Raw genomic sequence first — 19085 nt, forward strand, 5'->3', positions numbered from 1 at the left:
AGGTCGACCTGGAATATAGCTTTATCCGTTACTTTAAAGTAAAAGCAAATTGAAGAAGAAAAGGAAAATTTGCAATGTATTTAAGTAAAAAACATACTCTATTGATTCAATTTGTTCCTTTATCAGAGAGAGTCTAATGAGACCCCGAGTCTTATGCGCAACCAGTTTTTATGAGTTGGTAGCAAAGTAAAATGTTCACCCAAGCCTAATCCACGCTCGATTTTACAACAAAAATGTATCATGCCTGCGATTTTTGCAATCTGATAAAGGTGAGACCTGAAGAGTTTACCATCACAGAATTGAAATTTATTTATATTTGACATTCATTGTCGTCACTCTTGGATAGCTGTTTATCATTATGGGCCACAACATGTAATCCGTGTGGTCCACTGTCTGATATTCCACATTCTTCAATGATTCCACAACCATTTTGAACTACGTGGTGGTCCACTCCTAGAGTAGGCACTTCACCAGTTCATCATCTGTTGCAAGGCTCCAACTCTTCAAAAATGCATGACACAGCTCTGTTGTTGCTAGCTTAACCCCTAAAATAGCTTCTCTTTTTATAAGTTACGAAAGAGGTACATCGTCAAGGCTGACTTGTGTGAAAACTTCTTCTGTTGCCATCTGTGACGACAATAGGGGCAACATTGATTCGCAACAGTAGGCTCTTGGGAATGCCATGAATGTGGTTTTGCTTTGTTATGATTGTAACGTGCAGGCAATTTTTGAACTCATTTTGGACGAATATCGTAAGGTATGGTAAAATATGGTACGGTATAGATTTGAATAAATGTGGTAATTATTCGTTGGTGAGCTGCCGTTTTTACTTGAAATTCTGCTGAGGGCAGGCTAATTATTGGTGCTTTTGGCAGTAGGTAAAGTGTCTTCATTATATTTCATTGTTCCCCAGCACCACCAAGGCATGACTCCTTTGTGGAGGGGCCACCACTTGCGTCCAGTGTAGGCATACTGACCAGTGAAATTTGAATTAGGTGGTAAAGGCAAATTCCACGATCCTAAATAATGAAAATCTTGACCGTATGGCTACTGGCCTGGACCTTCTCTTGTGATTTAATTACGAGAAATCTAGTGTACTTGACTTCACGTGGCCTTCAGTGCAAAATTTATGCTTTAGGGAAGGGCTTCTGTGAGGCTAGTAGCAGGAAGAAACAGCAGCTAGCAGCCTAAGTTGGTTTGTGGTGCTGTCCTATGTGCCATGAAAGACCAGGGCCCATATGCAGAAAACTTCTTTTGCATAAGTTTGATCTGTTTTTCCATTACCTCTACAATAGACTTTTTATCGTACCAATTGTTATGAGTGTCTGGAAGGCGAATGCAGGCCGATAAAAGAATGACTAGTCTGAAAGAAAAGTCCATTGAATACTGGTCCAACTTGTGTCAAAAATTGGTGGATGAGCTTTCTTCTGGGACTGCATGGACATCCAACTTCAACATATATATTTAAAAACTGTTTATTGTTTCGGCATATGAAGCTATTTCACACTTTGCTCTAGAACAGTGTTGCCAACCGTTTGCTCAAAAAGACCCTACATGCTGCCTTGAAAATTTCTGCATTACCCTACTTGGCCTTCTCCTTGGTTCTACATTTGACCCTACACACCAATTTTTTGTGAATATACTTAACTGTGCAACGTAAAATATAAAGGAAGGCTAACAAATAACAACTTAAACAACCGAAACCATAAAATATTTGAAAGAATCAACATTTTATAATCAAGGTTCCTACAACCTTTCATCACAAGATTTGCAAATTGCAGAAGCTGCCTTAGCTTTTTGCATGTGCCATTGAAGAAATTTGTAACTTCAGAAACTGCCATATTATCATATGTACTCAATGCTGACACGCCCTCATTTGTAATGCGCACCCATTTTCTGTGACAAAAAAAAATCGATTGTAGCGCGCACCTGATTTGAGGGACCAGAAAAAAAAAATTCTTTACAATACCGCACACCTCATGCTTTCATACAGAAATACAGCTTTCTCTGATTTGGAAAAACAGAGATTTGCTGCCAATGCACTAGACGTGCGATCACTAAAATAAGTCGGTTTTGCCTGAAAAGCGAAGCGTCGATTGCAGTAGTAAATTAGTGGACAGATATACTATGTAAGGATACCAGCTTTATTGGCCATATAAACTTGTAAACCTTTGCTTACTAACTAAATTAACCAGCATGGTGTCGGGCGTGCACAAACAAACATGAACACGTCTCACTCGATGACCGCAGAAGCTCGTTGTCAGAACACTGAGTGAGCAAGTGCAGTAGCAGGAGCGAGCGATTTGACCTGCAAGTTGCCTCTCGCTTCATTGCGAACTGAGCGACAAGAACACAGTGTGCACGAAGCTATTGGCCCTTTGTGCGCCTAGACTCGTAGACTCTGTCCCCATCGGTTCCAAGATAGGGCCCACGCGGCCACGCCATATGCAACATCTGCCAGAGTAGAACGCCTCTCCTTCTGTTTGCGCCAGTTCCACACGCAAGTTTCAGGAGCTCTGAATGCTCGGGATGCAGCCCGATTTCCATCTGTCACCGCACACATGATAACTTTCTTTTTAAATGCAGCATCATGATGAACTTGGTGTGTCTTCACAGTGGGCACTTCCTTGCTTATAGAGCAAACATAGAATATGGGAAGGCAGACAGTAGACTAACCTAAGCACACGTACTACAGAACATGGCAGAAGCTACAGTAGCAAGGCTCGAAGTGCGTATGAGGCAGTCATTTTGAAATGCTGATATGTTTATGGTAATGTATATGTAGGGTAGTACTTCATTCTAACGTGCATATTTTTTTATACTCATTTTATTGAAAAAAGAGTGCGTGTTATATTCAAGTAAATATGGCATCTGAGGTTACATTGTAAGCGTTATGACAGAAATCGAAAATGCACATGATTATTTTCTACATATGGTAACAAACCACAAGGCCGGATAAATTATTATTAGTTGTTCATTTCTAAAATCATACTGTCTTGCATGCTGTGATGAACAAATCATGAAAGCAGAAATACTTCCAGTGCTCATGCTGATTTAGTTCCAACCATTCACAGCAAAAGATCACGTTTCTCTCTTGTTTCCGGTCATAATGACGCAGTTGACTTTGTTTTCAACGTGGGTTTCTCGTCGCTTCTAACATAAGAAGGCAGCGTGATTCAATTTCGATCTACCCTTCCTGGATTAGGCAACAAGTGAGTAGTGCTTTAGAAGTGTGGGCAGTACTAGTAGCTCCATTTTGACGTTCAAGCTATATAGGAGCAGTTGCTGGTGCTATAACCATTGTTTCATGGAGGAAAAGAAGGGGGATTCAGAGGTCTGCAGGCTTTCCTTAATTTTGATGCCACATGTCTGATAGTTGGAATTCGGAAGTTGTACTACACTTCAGTTCGCTTGCCAGCTTCAGCATGCGAGGGCTATACAGTGCTTGCAGACCCCCATGTTAAGATCTTTTACTTCATAACAAGAAAATTATGTCCACATAATGTTGCTAATTTCCAGGGTGATTGTTTGGACAAAGTTCTGCAAGATGACAATGTGCTCCTATTACCATGCGAATTGATAGATAGATTAAGCAAGAACATTGTTTTAGCTATATCACATCCTTAGGTTCAGTGGGTACCACTGGCCAGATCTTGTACATTTTCTAAAGGTTTCCATGCCTTCGTTCTGAGGTCTTTTGCCTAGATTTCACCTAAGAATTATTGGGTGGCCCTTGTGGCTTTACCAAGCAGCTGAAAAAGCTCTACACGTAGAGTAATTGCCGCACGGTTGGCAACACAACTTTAAAGTGGTTGGCTGCTTTTCTTTCTTGCTCCACTTTGTTTGCTTTTGCTTAATAAGTTTTAACGTGTGTCACCTTGACCTCTCTCGAACTGTCTTAGAGATAGCCTTTAGAGATAGTGCACAGTCTGCAGCCCTCCATTAGGCAGCTTACTAAAGATTTTGGCAGACTGTCTTGTTGCAAATATAAAACATGGAAGCATTTGTACATGGAGTAAAATTCAGAGGTGTGAGAGTCATTCCACACCATTGCTTTTGACTCTGTCCTCTTTGCAGCCTGGGCAGTTGTCTTGTCTTCATAGTCTGTTACGAACTGTATGCTCCACGTGCACTGCTAGCTCCTGTTAGTGTTGGTGCCGTCGGGGTTTTGCAAGTTGAAACACTGCTGTGGAAACAAGAGGTTGTGGTTTCAAAAGCAATTTCGCAAAGTGTTATGGGTTTATATGAGGTTTATGATAATTTAAATAACAGTCATTCTATTAGGATTGATGGGTATAGCAGAAGACCAGAAAATTCCCTCAATTTACGCCTGTGCTGCTCCAAAATGAAATGGACCGACTGCGGGTTCATTTTATGGCCAGTGTTAGTGTAGACTGACTGCTATGTAACTAACATGGGTTTTGTTAGTTTCATCTTCAAAATGTCGGGAGGTGCCGTGGCAATCCAATCTTGTGCTATTGCTTGATCTAATGCTTGACCTAATACTTGGCCTTATGCATCACTTCCTTAGCAGGCCCTTGAATCCGGGATTGTATTTTGCCAATTACTTGTTTATTGCATAATCTTGTACTTGCCACTTGACCCTTGAGATGATGACATGCATATGACAGAAAATGCACAATATTGTGGGAGGCCTGTTGTCAGGACCGGTAGACTAAAGGAGCTTACTCCTAGTCACCCATTGTTGCTTTTTAATTAATTTGAATGCAGAAACTGTGAATAATAATTAATTCATTCAGCCTGTTTAGTTCTGGTTGTTTCACTTACAGTGTTGCAAATGCATGGCGAGGGGTGCATGTATGCATTTTAAAAGCATATGTCAAATTCAAGTGGGTTGTGCATTGCTTGAGGAACTTTGTAGCAGTACACCAGTTGGAATTGATTGTAATGACGTTTGCTTCAGTCATTTGAAATTCCTGTGTAGCAAAAAGGTTGCTGCTTTTGCCGAGTGCTACTTGCTCTGTTCTCATCCGGACATGACATTCAGGCTAAGACTGAGCTGTTCTTTTCTTTCTTTAATTGCGATAGGAATTACATGGACACGGCAGGCAAATTGGTTCCACATATATTTGGATATATGTTTGCTATGTGCTTATGCATGACATATATATGCAAGGTAGATGCTATACTATTCAACCACCAAAGTTGATCAGACCAGGTTTTATGGTCTTAACTGAATTATTCCTTAGCATTTTTGAGAATGGCAACCTGCAAGCAAACGTCATGAAACAACATTCACAGCGCATGGCATGTATCTTATATCTGCTCCGACTATCATATATTAAAAGTGCAAAACAATATCAGTATCTCCTGTTTTTGCTCAAACCTGAAAGTGTTGTCATTTTACTGGCACGGCTCTTTACGGGCAGTGTAGTGGGGCCTGTGTGGTGCCTTTACAGGCTGTACATGGCTTTTAAGGGTGCCAGAAATTTTTGTGTGCCCGTATATGTTGCATCCCCATTAGTCCCATACCCATATGTATTTAGAACACCATCCTAAGAGTTCAAGCACAGCGCTAAAACTTGTTAGCACTCAGTGCTTCACCTTTAGGTGAAACTGCCAATTTGTTTTTCTTAGTGCAGTAACTCATGTCAGCATCGTCATATACAATGCCTTACAAAGATTGAGTGCTTATCGACTGTAAATGTGGTTATCTAGTAAAACGTTATTGTTCATGTTTTTGTCTCCTGATCTTGTGTGCAGTTTGGCGAAAAGCATGAAACCTATCCATCACTGCCCCACCAGTTTGATGAACTGAAAAAGTGGGCTGGGGAAAAGTGCATTCCATTAGTGCGTGAAATCACCTTTGAGAATGCCGAGGTAAGTTGGGAGGCATTTGGCTTCACTGTGTGTTTGGTAGCAGTACCAGATTGTGTGCATGTGTCTTTTCTTCGGATGGTGTGCAGGAGCTGACAGAAGAAGGCCTGCCATTCCTCATCTTGTTCCACCACCCTGATGACAAAGAGAGTGTTGAAGAATTCACAAAAGTTGTCCATGAACAACTACAAAACGAGAAACGTATGAAGACTTCTCAATGTCATTTTTATGTCATTCTTAGAGTTCATTGTTCAGTTGGTGCAGGCTCTAAATGCCCTGTTGATTTATGCAGCTAAATCCACTTACAACAGTGTTGATACTCAAAGAAATATCAAAATTGATGACTTCAGTGAAGCTAGAATTTTAAAAAGCTTGCAGATACCACACACTGTGGGAATCTATGTAAGCGAAGCTTTTTGTAGTGTTAGCATTAATTGACAGTAATTGGTGGTGATGGCGAATGTTTAAGTAATTGAACATTTGGTGTAATATAAGAGTAATGAGGTGATCTTCCCCTTGCGCGCAACACTTGTTTTTGTCCACTTAGTACACGAAACGTACAGTGAAACATGTTTGCTTGAAACATTGTTGTGGGCCATTGTTAGCACTGTGATTGCTTCCCACAGCATCTCGCATCGTAGCAGAAGTGTTAAACTTTAATTATGTTGCTTTATATGCCAAAACCATGATCTGATTATGAGGCACGCACTTTGACTGCCAAGGTCGGTATCGAACCCGTGACCTTGAGCAACGCCATAGCCACTAAGATACAGCGTTGGGTCCAGAAGTGTTGATTTGCTCGGCGGCCACTTGTGTAGTGTCATCTTGACGCGGTGCTTTACTACGGCTTTGCGTCTGCACGCTCTGCTTCACTTCACAGCAGGGCAAATTTGCACTATGCTTATTTTTCAAAAATAGCAGACACATACTATACCGTACCACACCTTGAATTAACATTCATCTACTTACTCCTGAACTGCTGCCACTGGCAGTTGTAGCCTTTCCTTTATTGAAGAGACCCCAAACCACACATGCTTTCTGACGTCGCATCAGAGTCTACACATTCTCTCCCTGCTCTTTCTACTACCGCTCCGGACTCTTGTGCATGAGCACAGAGGCAACCGCTGCAGCTTCTATAATGCTATTGCGGGAAAAGGGCACTGTGGCCACGCTCCCCTGAAACGAAGCATGCTTTTTAACATTGCTAATGTCTTCTCCCATGCTCCTATTGTGTGCTCTCAACTACCTCCCGACCCGGCGTGCAAGACTGCAGCAGCTGCAGCAGTGGAAAAGTCGAAGGAAGAGGCAAAGAAAGCATTGCTTTAAAAAGCTTGGACAAAGTTTTTCGCTTTTGCAACACATAGAGCTGGTCCCATGTACCGTGACCTCATAGTAAAGAATCTGTTAACTTCACTTCCTTTGAAATGGCAGAAGGTTGAGCTTACACCGATGACACAGACTATGCATGTGCACCTTTGATGCAGATAAACAGTGGAGGTCACGTTACCACACGAGGGGCTGTATTTTCGGTTGCATCTCTGAGTGACAGTGTTCGTGGCACTATGAAGGAGGCATTCTTGGCACTCTACCCGGAATGCAGTTGCCCGTCGATGCTGGCATATCTGGTGCTAGTCATGCGAAATCTTACAAAGGCGATTGTATCACTGGAAGTGAATGACCAAGAAAACAGCTTTTGGATATAGAATGTGGCCGATCGAGCTGAGTTGTTAGACAGGAGGCTGTAAGTGGGGAGTTTTCTTTTCCCACTTCTCTGTTAGTGCTATACGGAGTCAGTTACTGCTTTCAAGGATGGAAGTTTGGCAGACAGAATTATGCCGCATATATAAACTGTAGTAATGTATAGTAGCAGTTGTTCTCATGTGTCATTGGAATCTCATGCTTGTCTTTTGAGGTACAATGCCTGCTTGTATACTGAGAGCTGTGGTGCAGTCGTTGGCTTTTGTGGTTCACAAAGGCTATTGCACCCGGCTACTCGTTACTATTAGGTTACAGGCTTGATTCACAGTCAATGGGCAGATTCTGAGGGGGGCAGGGTATATCAACACTAGTCTACTGCAATTTTATTGCAGGTTAAAGAACCTGTGGTGGTCCAAATTAATACAGCGTCCTTACTACAGTCTCCCTTATGGTCAAGTTGTGACTTTGGGGGCTTAAAACTCAGTGAATTCGTATTTATTTTAGTTTTGGATATTCAGCGTCTGTCACTGTGTCGATTTTTCTCAGGCCTTCGCATAGTATGACATTACAGATTCACAGTTTGCACACAAAGATTTACCTTCAACCATGAATAGTGATTTTATCTCCCAGTAACTCAAGATTTTACACCAAACAAGCACCGAGAGAATTGCAAGACAGTAAATCACCAGTCTAACTTGACTAAGTTTTCTTCTTGGTATCCTGTAAAAGAGTACGGCCCACGGCAAGAGGAACATCTGCCTCTTCCTGGTGGTTCTCTGGCTTTTTAACCCCTTCAGTCCGTCGGGGACACATCATTTTCAGCCAGTCGTCGAGCCCGAGCAAGTGCCGTCATTTTCATCCAGTAGTTGGGCCAATGTAAGTGGCGTCAAATTCGGCCAATGGAGACACTCCCTGGCCTCTATTCTCTGATGGCTGCCTCCGCCTGGCATTGTCTCCTTGCCTAGAATGCGCTCAGCTGGAGGGGACAGGTCGCCTTGAACGACATTCCAATGCTGCAAGCAGCATTTCCCGGGACTAGGGTCAACTACATCGAACGGAGCTCGCTTCCAATTGCACTTTCAGGAAGTGTCGTGCAGGAAGGAGACAAAAGCTCCGCAAGCGGCATACGAAGACGGGATAGCCAACCTGCCTGACAGGTCCGGTAGCATGGTCGACGCATGCCTGTGCACCGTAATTGAAATACCACGGCGAGTGGCGTTCGGGGACCTTGACTGATGCTAGTTAATGTTCTGTTAATGTATCTAACAGGCTATAGAGGCAAACGCCTTGACTGAAATGATTGGTCAGCGTCACTGCCTCTGTGGTAGGCATCGTCACACACAATCCATGCTGTGATTGACCTGCGACCGTCCGATTGCTCAGCTGTCACAACAATATTCAGACAGTTTGTACACCATCGAATACGATAACACCTTGACTGGAATGATTGGTCAGCGTTCACCGCCTCTGTGGTAGGCATCGTCACACACAATCCATGCTGTGATTGACTGCTACCGTCCGATTGCTCCAGCTTTCGTACAACAGTATTCAGACAGTTCGTATACCATCGAATACGATGTCCCTTCCTGTCAGGAGTGGTTAGGAATTGCTGGTGTGCGGCTGTAAATACAAAGTGGATTCCAGATCATACCGTGTGTCTCCTTTTTTATGCCTGCAATGCCTTCTTAACGGCACGAGCTAGTCACGTGCAAGGCCAAGGCTTTAAGTTTGTAAGGTGCTGTTTCACCCAATAACCTACAAAAAATTGATGCTGAAGTTTAACGATGTGGTGCAACCCGTTGCACCGAAGTTGAAGGCCTGAAAGGGATTTGGAAACAACTTGTCGGCACAACAAAAGATGGCTTTGAGTCACAGTTTAGTCAACCAGAGAACTGCAGTCCAAACATTGTGGGAAAAAGCAACTGGTTCATTATAATATGGGCTGGCATCAGATAAAAGCATTAATGTAGAGTGCTTTGGAAGAACCGTCATCAAAGCAAAAGTTACATGGCCACTGCGGTGATATGATGACATTATGCAAACATTCCAAAACTCTGAACTGGCGCGCCATAAATTGTTTTCTGTACCACGGCCGGTAAAACAGAAAACTCTTCTTATAACTACATGCAGTGGAAATGCACGTACCACAGTGAGGTGGTGCAAAGACACGCTCTTTGTTTTCATGCACCTACAAGCTGGTGGCTGCACCATGATGCAACTTTTCATTGAAGACAAAAAAAGAACAGTAAATCTTGGCCCATGTTCCGACAGCACACATCCAAGCTTTATGCATGTGTCACTGCGTATGCCGTTACTACTGACCAAGCGATTAAAACAAGTGAAAATGTGGTCTTGCTCCTGCAGTGGACCATGCAATAAGCAGATGATGGAGCACTGTCCCTAAAGATTCCCATGATGCATCACTGCAGCCACTTGGTGGTGTGCGCTACTTTCCAAAGAGGCCTATTCGACTCACCCTTGATGAGCGAGGCAGTGTGACCTAGCATAGGTCATCACCACTGTTAGCTGCCATCACTGGGTAAAACTGTGGCCATGAAATGGCACTATGGCTTTTCCATAAAACACAGAAGGGATGCTGGGAACTGAGCCAAGTCAGTGTGGTTAGCTCCATTAACAAGACCAAAAGAAAGCATGAGCCTCTCGTGAACAAAACCTCCCGATCATCTTCATAGGCTCGTCGCCTTGGACCTTGTTGATCCCCCCAATAACAATCCTTTGTCTTCTCTGGGGCTGGACTCCAGTAATTTAGGTTCATGGCATGGGCATGGCTTTGTCTGCTGCCTGCAGTTAGAATGAGCTTCGTGAGCCGGTAGAACCAGCATAGCACTATGCATAACTGAATCTACCAAAGCACGAGTGCACAGGCAGCGTGGGGTTGAGTGAAATCAAAACTTTTAAACCACTCGCACCGTCATCAAGGGCAACGTCAATCAGTACTCTTTTTTTGAAAATTGAATACAAGTGGACAAGTAGCATTTTTTTATGTGTTAAAGTGCAGTGTAGTCTTTTTACTTGTAGTTGACTACTACAGTGACAAAATCATAACGAGGCAGTGTGACATCATCGGGCTAGTGCTGGAACATTCCTTTTGAGTCTAAAATTCTATCTTACACTTCTGTCATTTTTTTTTTCGCTTACTCGGTCCTTGGTGACACCTCGTTTACCTCATTTTCTTGCTCTGTCCTGCGTAATACTATTGACACCTTAGATGTTTTGAAGCATTAATCTATCACTCCTGCTTGACTTAATATAGTGTCCCTTTAAACAAGTCAGGCTCCATTCTTTTAGGCATGGCATCACCAGATTAATCAATTTATTTTGTTTTGAAAATTTCGTTGTGGCAGTGCTGTAATTGCTCACTGCAATATAGTATAACACATTTTTGTAACTGCTATTTGTAAATTTGTAAAGAGGGTTACGCTGTCGTTCTTTTCCTGCAAGTGTATAAACTTTAAAAGAAATCCTTTCATTCCAAGCTAAGTGTAGTAAAAATATATAGACATACCAAAGTTGATATTGTATGAAAAATTTAATATGGTCTACTTTGCAAAAAGAAAAAAAGGTATAATTACTGCATAAAAGGTTGTGATAGCCAAAGTTGCAGTCATTAAACAGCATCATATATTGGTAGTTTAGCTGTGTGAGCTTTGCAGGAACAAATTATGTCCATTGCTTCTATTATGGTTCATGTTAAGCAGGCTAAATATCTGTGACAGCAGTGATAGTGAAAGAACCACAGTATCAACTGCAATGTTTGTTATTATACATATGGAGATCTTCTGAAAAAAAAAAGCTTAATGAATGTCATCATGTTTGAGACGAGACTAGCAGACACTTGCTGTTTGTACTGTAACAAGCTGAAGGCAGCAGGTGACTCTGGGGCCATGCAAAGGTCCTTACCGTTGCTTTTTCTACACAGGCCCGTGTCATTTTGCGCTGTTCTGATGTTTGCTTGCTTCAGTGCGACTTGTATTGCAATTGCAGATGCTATCAACCCCCTCATTGCGGATGGAGTCAAGTTTGCCCACCCTTTGCAGCATTTGGGCAAAACAGTTAAGGACCTGCCGCTCATTGCCATCGACAGCTTCAGGCACATGTATCGCTTTCCAGACTTCACTCACCTGAAGTGAGTAGCTGCTTCGTATTCTCAGTGCATCTACCTTTTCAGAGGAGCTAAATGTGCATCAAGAAAGAGCCTATTTATTTATGTTAAGTATACTGTAATTAGAGGTGGGCGAATATCAACTTTTTCAAGTATGAATCGAATATGAATTGTAAGTATTGAATATGGAATGGAATACTGAATAGTCGTACGTAGATGTGTATATTTAAATAAGCAAAACCTTTTTTAGTCTTAACTAGGTACCACACTTGTATTGGCTATATTGGCAGTAACTGTCATGAAGAAACGATCAGTTGCAGATGCAAGATAATTGTCATAAAGATGGCACAAATAGCCTCTCAACAACTTTAGAGCAAGGTTGCAAACAAACCTTTCAAGAATGAATGACTGCTGTATGACTAGCTTTGCAAAATATTAAACAAATGGGTGCTGCAAAAAAGATCAGAAGTTCATCAGAAACGCTGGTTTACACAAACTGATAAAACATTTTTTCTGAGCAACAAGTGCAGTGAATATAATCCAAGAAGAAAATTTTGAAAGGGACCTAATATAATAGAGCTTTAATTACTGCAATGTTTACTTTCCCATGAACTTATTGGTTCTTCTCAGCAGGGGCTGAACCTTTAGAAATGGCCTTTAGTAAATTATCCTTTTGCTATGCCAAAAAAGCCATTTTTGCTTTTGGTTGAACCATGTTCAACCCAATGTATAAGAGCAGTAAAGAACATTTATGCTAACACCTGCATGTCACTTTTGTAAAGGAGGGAGGCCTGTGGGCTACGCGCATGCCTCGCAGGTAATGAGCCGAACCATTATCGCGCGGGATGGGTTGGCTCACTTTCATTTGACTCGCCCTCGTACATTAGAAATGAGAAGATACAATGGAATATACAAATGTGAAGATACAGCTTGATAAAGGGCTGAAAAGTCTCACTGTTCTATGCACGTATACACAAAACCTCACAAGAAGATATTTAGATATATGTATAAATCTCCAATAAATCTACATATCTAAGGAAAAGTCACTGTATATAATGTGTCAAACAAGGCAAATAAACATGGTAGGCAATCACAGATTCACAGATCACGGAATCCTAAGGTCGCCTCCTAAGGTCGGCTCACCCCTGCCACCTCCCCTAGCTTTCACTTGCACATGCAGCATGCGGCGCGTGGTCACGATGTTATCGTCCTTGGACTTTATACGGAACATGAGGGCAATTGTGACGGCAGGAATGCGCCTGGAGTGTCCATGTAATTGCTATCGCAGTAATATAATAAGAGTATCCAGCAATTGGAGCGTCCCGTGGCCCATTACTTTCCGCAAAAGAAGTAACAAAATTGAACTTTCACCATGCAGCAATTCGTTGCGGCGCAACAATGTCTTTTTTTTCTTTTGCGGGGCTGAACCACCGAAATAAAAAAAAATACGCAAAGGAAAGCACGTTGGCCGCAATCGAATGCCTACTTTGGGCACCTAATGCGGCTACCGAAGGAATATAGAAGGAACCGTGAGATGCTTGGTCCACACAGAACTATGCGCATACTGCTAGGTATCCTACACAGGCAAGATGAGTTTCCGGAGAGGTTGTGCTCAAGCGAACGCATTACAATCCGTCGAGTCTCCACAGTGGTTTCGGCAAGCCACCATTGTTTCTTTTATTCGCCTGCTATCCAGAAAGCATCCAAAACTCTGCTAGGCGAAAATTCACTCGGCCAGACAAAAACGAACGCGCACGGAAGGGCGCAGCGCAGTGGTTGGGGCAACACGAGATAAACACATGCGCTCTGGCTGGCTCTGGCAGCCCACAGGTAGCGAGAACAAGAAAATTGAAGAGGCTCAATGTGTCCTCGCGAATAAAAGTCAAAGTAGAAAAATAAATAAGAATGCAGTTACCTTTATTGACTTTAGTGTCTTGACATGGATCCTTTCGCACAGGTGAAAGGTTGATATTGTTTTCCGTGGCATGACGGCACAAATGAACCACCACAACACTTCGTCTCATTGTACCTCGCTGCATGCTTTGAAAGTTTGTCTCATAGTGTGTTGATTTGGCTTGTCTTGTTGTATGGTCTGATGTAAGACTTTAGAAAACTTGGTGCTCCTTTGGTGTCAAATGTTTATAACAACATTAGGCCCACAAAGTTGCGGAATTGAAAATCTAAAGCACGACTTTGGAAATGTCAAGGTATCTTTTGCATGAAAAGTTTATGAGAACTTTATACCCATAAAGTTTCGAAATTGAAATCCATGCGCTCCGTAGATTCCGCGGCCTAAATTAAATTATGGGGTTTTACGTGCCAAAACCACTTTCTGATTAAGAGGCACACCGTAGTGGAGGACTCCGGAAATTTTGACCACCTGGGGTTCTTTAACGTGCACCTAAATCTAAGTACACAGGTGTTTTCGTATTTCGGCTCCATCGAAATGCGGCCTCCGTGGCTGGGATTCGATCCCGCGACCTTGTGCTCAGCAGCCTGATTCCGCAGCCTCTGTGATATGCTGCAACGAGCCCACCTGCTATAAAAATGCTCTTGAAACTGGCTCGAATGGGACTCGTTGCGTTATGCGACTCCCGGTGCATGGGCGTTGCTGTGAAATCTTGCTCAAGTTTGAAATGTTCACGCTGAAATGTCTCTTCGAGAGTGAAAACGACTTTCTAGACAAAATCCAGAATGATTTCTGGCACCGGGGGTTGTTTTGGTCCGGTGCATGACAGCACGAAAAAATTTCATTTTGGCGGGAAGGGGCTGAAGCCCCATAAGCCCCCTCCCCCCCCCCCCCAGCTACATCCTTGGTGTTAACATATTCTGTAGTTTCATTTCATTCCACTTAGTCTTTTTTTTTTATAGCATTTAGAAGTATGACAAAAAGTATCTTTTAGACAATCTTTCATGACGCACGACTTTTATGTGGTTTATAAGTTAACCTTGTATATCAGACATATGTGCCCCTGGTCAGGTAGCAAACATGTTTTTGTTGCGTCCTGCCTCTGTTTATTGTATACATTCACTTTACTGGAGGCTTGGCATGCATGCTCTTATTGGTTTGCTAGTGGTGTTCTTCATTTGATAATGTGGTGTTGAAAGGTTAACATAAAAGTTTAATTGTGGCACAGCTGCTAAAAAAGGGCTTGCTATGCTTGCTTGTTTTTTACATTGTAGATGGCTAGAAGTGAATGCCTTTAACTTAGTGCTGTGTATTTACACTTTTCTTGTGTACGTTGGACACTTTCAGAATTCCTGGAAAGCTCAAGGCATTTGTAGATGATCTGTATTCTGGGAAACTTCATAGAGAATTCCATTATGGCCCAGATCCCACGGTAGGAGGGGCCGAAACTGAAGCTCAGGTATGCTTCCAAATACTTGTTCAGAGTTGGCATTCAGGAGCTCTGTTAAATAAGGATAGCATAACAGTGATGCTAATGGCTTAACCTTCTTACCTAACATGTCAGTGAGCTATTTTGCTCCCATAAAACAAACCAGGACCTTTAAACATCAAGCTTTAAAAGCTGAAGGAATCATTGGTGTTTCTAGTGTCTTTGATAAATATGTGCACGGTAAGTAACATGCTGATTTAATATGCTAGCATAATTTTCAGTCTGCCATCTACAGTTCGAAGTTGGCATTCTCCCTCTGCCGCACGCTCCAAAGCACACTTTTTGCATGGAAATTATGAACATGTTTCTTCCATTCATGTATTTCTTATAGCTTATATAACATGTTTTCTTGGTTCTGCAGTTGTTGTAAATATGTTTAATTGAACAGAAAACAAACTATGGACAGCGCAGTGATTACATCTGATGAGGGTTGCCTGAAATATAAGTGCAGCTTCAGTGTATACACATACTGTTAGAAAAGCAAAAAAAAAAAAAACCCTAGATTGTGAAGCACAATAAAGTAATACATAAAAACTAAAAATCACGTAACGAGCAGGTAGTTCCTGCATGATGTACCTCATTCTTTCATGATTTCTTCAGCATTCGGTATGCGTTAGAGCAGCCGATGTCTTCTTGCTTCATCGTGGTTCAAACTGAAAGAGAGCAAAAAAAGCCCCAAGTTTTGCACGTAGCACAAAAGTGTCTTACAGTCAATGTTGAATGGACAGACACTACATAATATGATCATTTTATACTTCATGTATTTGCATCTATAAGTTTGAGTGCATTTGCACCAAGGAGTTCCGAGTCCAGGTTTCCTATGAATTTTGTGGGTTCTACAATCATATATGTGCATGTTTAAAAGCATAATCAGAGAACGTTTAAGCTTCACCTTTAACATTGGGACATGATAGCATTCAAAGACCCCTGACTGCTTTTCACGCTTCCCGGCAGCTGCAGCTAATGTAACCGTGATGTTTACCGCGAAACACTGGCGGTGAATGCTATGCACGAAGACCAGCTTTCTGGTGGAAATGCAGCTTCTTGCATGGGCCGATCCCGGACATAGTGCACAGCTGCGCCAAACCTCAAATAGCAGTTTTAAAAGACGTTTGTGTTTGATTTTCTGCGTAACAGAATTATGTTTTCTCGTACCTTATTTGCTCACATAATGATCGCACCCCTGAATTTTGTCGGCAAAATTCGATTTTTTTTATTTCCCATGTAATGATCGCACCTCGAACTTGCCGCAGCGATATGTCGTGTGCAAATTCTAGCTAATATTGATTGCGCTTACCATCTGTCGAATGCTACGCGAACGACTCTTCAATACAAACCAAGCGATCTGCACGCACCAAACCTTCTTAAGTAGATGCCTCATTTCATTACTTTCATCCCTTTCCGCACTTCCCTGACTAAAAAAAAAGCTGCAACCAAACTTGCCTTTATTATGTGTAGGCTGTATAATGGTTGTGGTCAACAACAACAAAAAAGGCGCCTTTCGATTCTTCTCATCTGCACTCGTGGGCACGCAACAAATCGCGAGCGGCAACGATAGTAGCCACGTTTACACTGATGCATTAAAAGTGTACCCTATTCATACGCCGATGCTTGTAACATAGCTAAGATATTCACCCACCCTTAGCGGAAACATGCCGTATTAGGAAAGTAGTGAAGACAGATGCCGCAGTTTCCGCAGCATGCCGGCCGTGTGTTTCTGTCACTGGCAGCTATGCGCACCCATCTGTTTGTCCCCTCAATGTGGACATGGCTACGTTATTGCCGCAGACTTGCTGATATTAACTGTATTATTCATTACTGATACGAAAGAAACTGTTTCAATGCACGTAATGTACTCACTAGAAGAAAAAATGAATCGCGTTCGGCGCGTTCGGCTTGCTCTGCCGACCGCCATTTTTGTTTTGGTGTCCCGCAGGAAACGCGGGACGAAATTTATTTATTTATTTTTTTTCCGGGAATTTTAACCCGCGTAATGATCGCACCCCTGATCTTGCGTCAATTTTTCTGACAAAAAAGTGCAATCATGCGAGTAAATACGGTACTAGAATACATTTGAGTGGGCCGAGCGGTCTGGCATTCCCAAGCTGAGGTGCAAAACAACAAAAAGAAGGCTGAGGGCACTGTGGGTGAACTAGATAATAGGGAGGCGCATGCTGCAGCGGATTCAGCGGGTAGGTGTCTTTGTCCCCAGGGCTGGCATAACGTAAAAATATTCCAATCTGTTTTTGTGCCCATATGGGCGACGCCTGAGCCATTTTGACCCATCATGAAGGGCTTATGGCAGATTTAAAATAAAACGTCGCAGTGAAAAGCTTCGCCCGAAAGGCAAAGCGTTGATTGTGATAGCAAATTAGTAGACAACTATAGGAAGTAAGGATAGTAGTTTTATCGGCTGTATAAACATGTAAACATTCGCTTACTAACTTAACAAGTGCGGTGTTATGCGCGCACAGGTAAACATGAACACATCCCACTCCATGACCGCGGAAACTCTCTGTCAAAACGCTGGAGTGAGAAAACGTAGCAGCAGCAGTGAGTGAATTGACCCTAGTGCTGCGTCTCGCTTCAGCGTTAACTAAATGTTGAAAGCATAGTGCATATGAAGCTACCAGCACTCGGCGCACTTTGTACACATCGCAGATTGCTTTGAAAATAAGCCCTGCGCGACCATGCATTTTGTCCACATCGATCGTGGATCACTTGCAATATAGGCGCCCGCACTGCCATGCCGTACGCAGTAGCCACTGCAGTAGCCACCGCAGCAGAACCCCCCCCCCCCCCCCCCCTCCTCCCTCTTCTGACCCTAGTGGCCTCGCGGGACAGAAGACTGCGCGCTTCCTCCCCACTTTTCTCCCTTGCGCGCGCGCGAGATTGAGCCGCGATCGTCAGCTCACCCTCGCAAGCTTTCACTTGCAAATACAGCATACGGCGCGCAGCGAGGACGGTATCGTGCTTGGACTTTATATGGAACATCTCGGCGACGCCGACGATGACTGTAGAAATGCACCTGGAGTGTTCATATTGTCAATTCGGCTTCTATGAACTTCGGTTTCTCGGACACATCATCAGTGCTGAAGGCGTTCGGCCAGATCCTGAAAAGACAGCAGCTGTTGCGAGGTTCCCGACACCCACAGACAAAAAGTCAGTGCGACGTTTTTTGGGTTTATGCGCATACTACAGAAGACTTGTGGAAAACTTTTCAAAGATTGCTGAGCCCCTTACAATACTAACAAGAGAAGATCAACCTTTCATGTGGGAAAACGAACAGCAAGACTCCTTTGACGAGTTAAGGAAACACCTGCAAGCTTCTCCAATCCTTGCCCATTTTGATGAGACAGCCAACACTGAAGTTCACACTGATGCGAGTAACATCGGCCTCTGTGCCATACTAGTACAGCGGAAGAACGGCCAAAAGAAAGTAATAGCTTATGCCAGCCGTAAGCTCTCGAAACCAGAGGCAAACTGTTCAGCAACCGAGAAGGAGTGTCTTGCGGTCATTTGGGCAATATGTAAATTTTCGCCTTACCTCTATGGTAGACCATTCAGAGCAGTCGGTGATCACCATTCACTTTGCTGGCTGGCGAATCTCAAGGATCCATCCGGACGTCTAGCAAGATGGAGCCTTAGGCTTTGAGAGTATGATATTACTGTCGTATACCGATCCGGGAGGAAACACAGCGATGCCGACTGCTTGTCACACGCACCAGTCGAGACTACTGTGTCAGAAGAAGAGGATTTCCAGTTCCTTGGCATTGTTTATGCGTCACAAATCGCTCAACAACAACGAGATGACCCAGACTTGCTTCCACTTATACAGCGTCTGGAGAGACTCAACGTTCAACTCCCGCATATTTTCTCTAGAGGGCTATCCGCATTCTGTATGCGAGGAAATGTCCTCTACAAGAGAAACTTTGAGAACAGCAAGACAAAATTTTTACTTGTCGTACCCACAGCTATGCGAGAAGAAATTTTGCATGCATGTCACGATGAACCGACATCTGGATACA

At 43.0% G+C, this 19085-nt stretch overlaps 1 protein-coding gene across 1 annotated transcript in view; it reads left to right on the forward strand.

Annotated features, from left to right (window-relative positions):
- ERp44 (Endoplasmic reticulum protein 44) overlaps window positions 1-19085 on the forward strand; it is a 51286-nt gene that overhangs the window by 13360 nt on the left and 18841 nt on the right. The window contains exons 8-11 of the mRNA XM_075677655.1: window positions 5725-5841; window positions 5928-6039; window positions 11542-11683; window positions 14916-15027. Of these exons, the coding sequence (XP_075533770.1) occupies window positions 5725-5841; window positions 5928-6039; window positions 11542-11683; window positions 14916-15027 (483 nt within the window). The remainder of the gene's footprint in view (window positions 1-5724; window positions 5842-5927; window positions 6040-11541; window positions 11684-14915; window positions 15028-19085) is intronic.

Source organism: Dermacentor variabilis, chromosome 1, assembly GCF_050947875.1.
Source record: "Dermacentor variabilis isolate Ectoservices chromosome 1, ASM5094787v1, whole genome shotgun sequence".
Lineage (NCBI taxonomy): Eukaryota > Metazoa > Arthropoda > Arachnida > Ixodida > Ixodidae > Dermacentor > Dermacentor variabilis.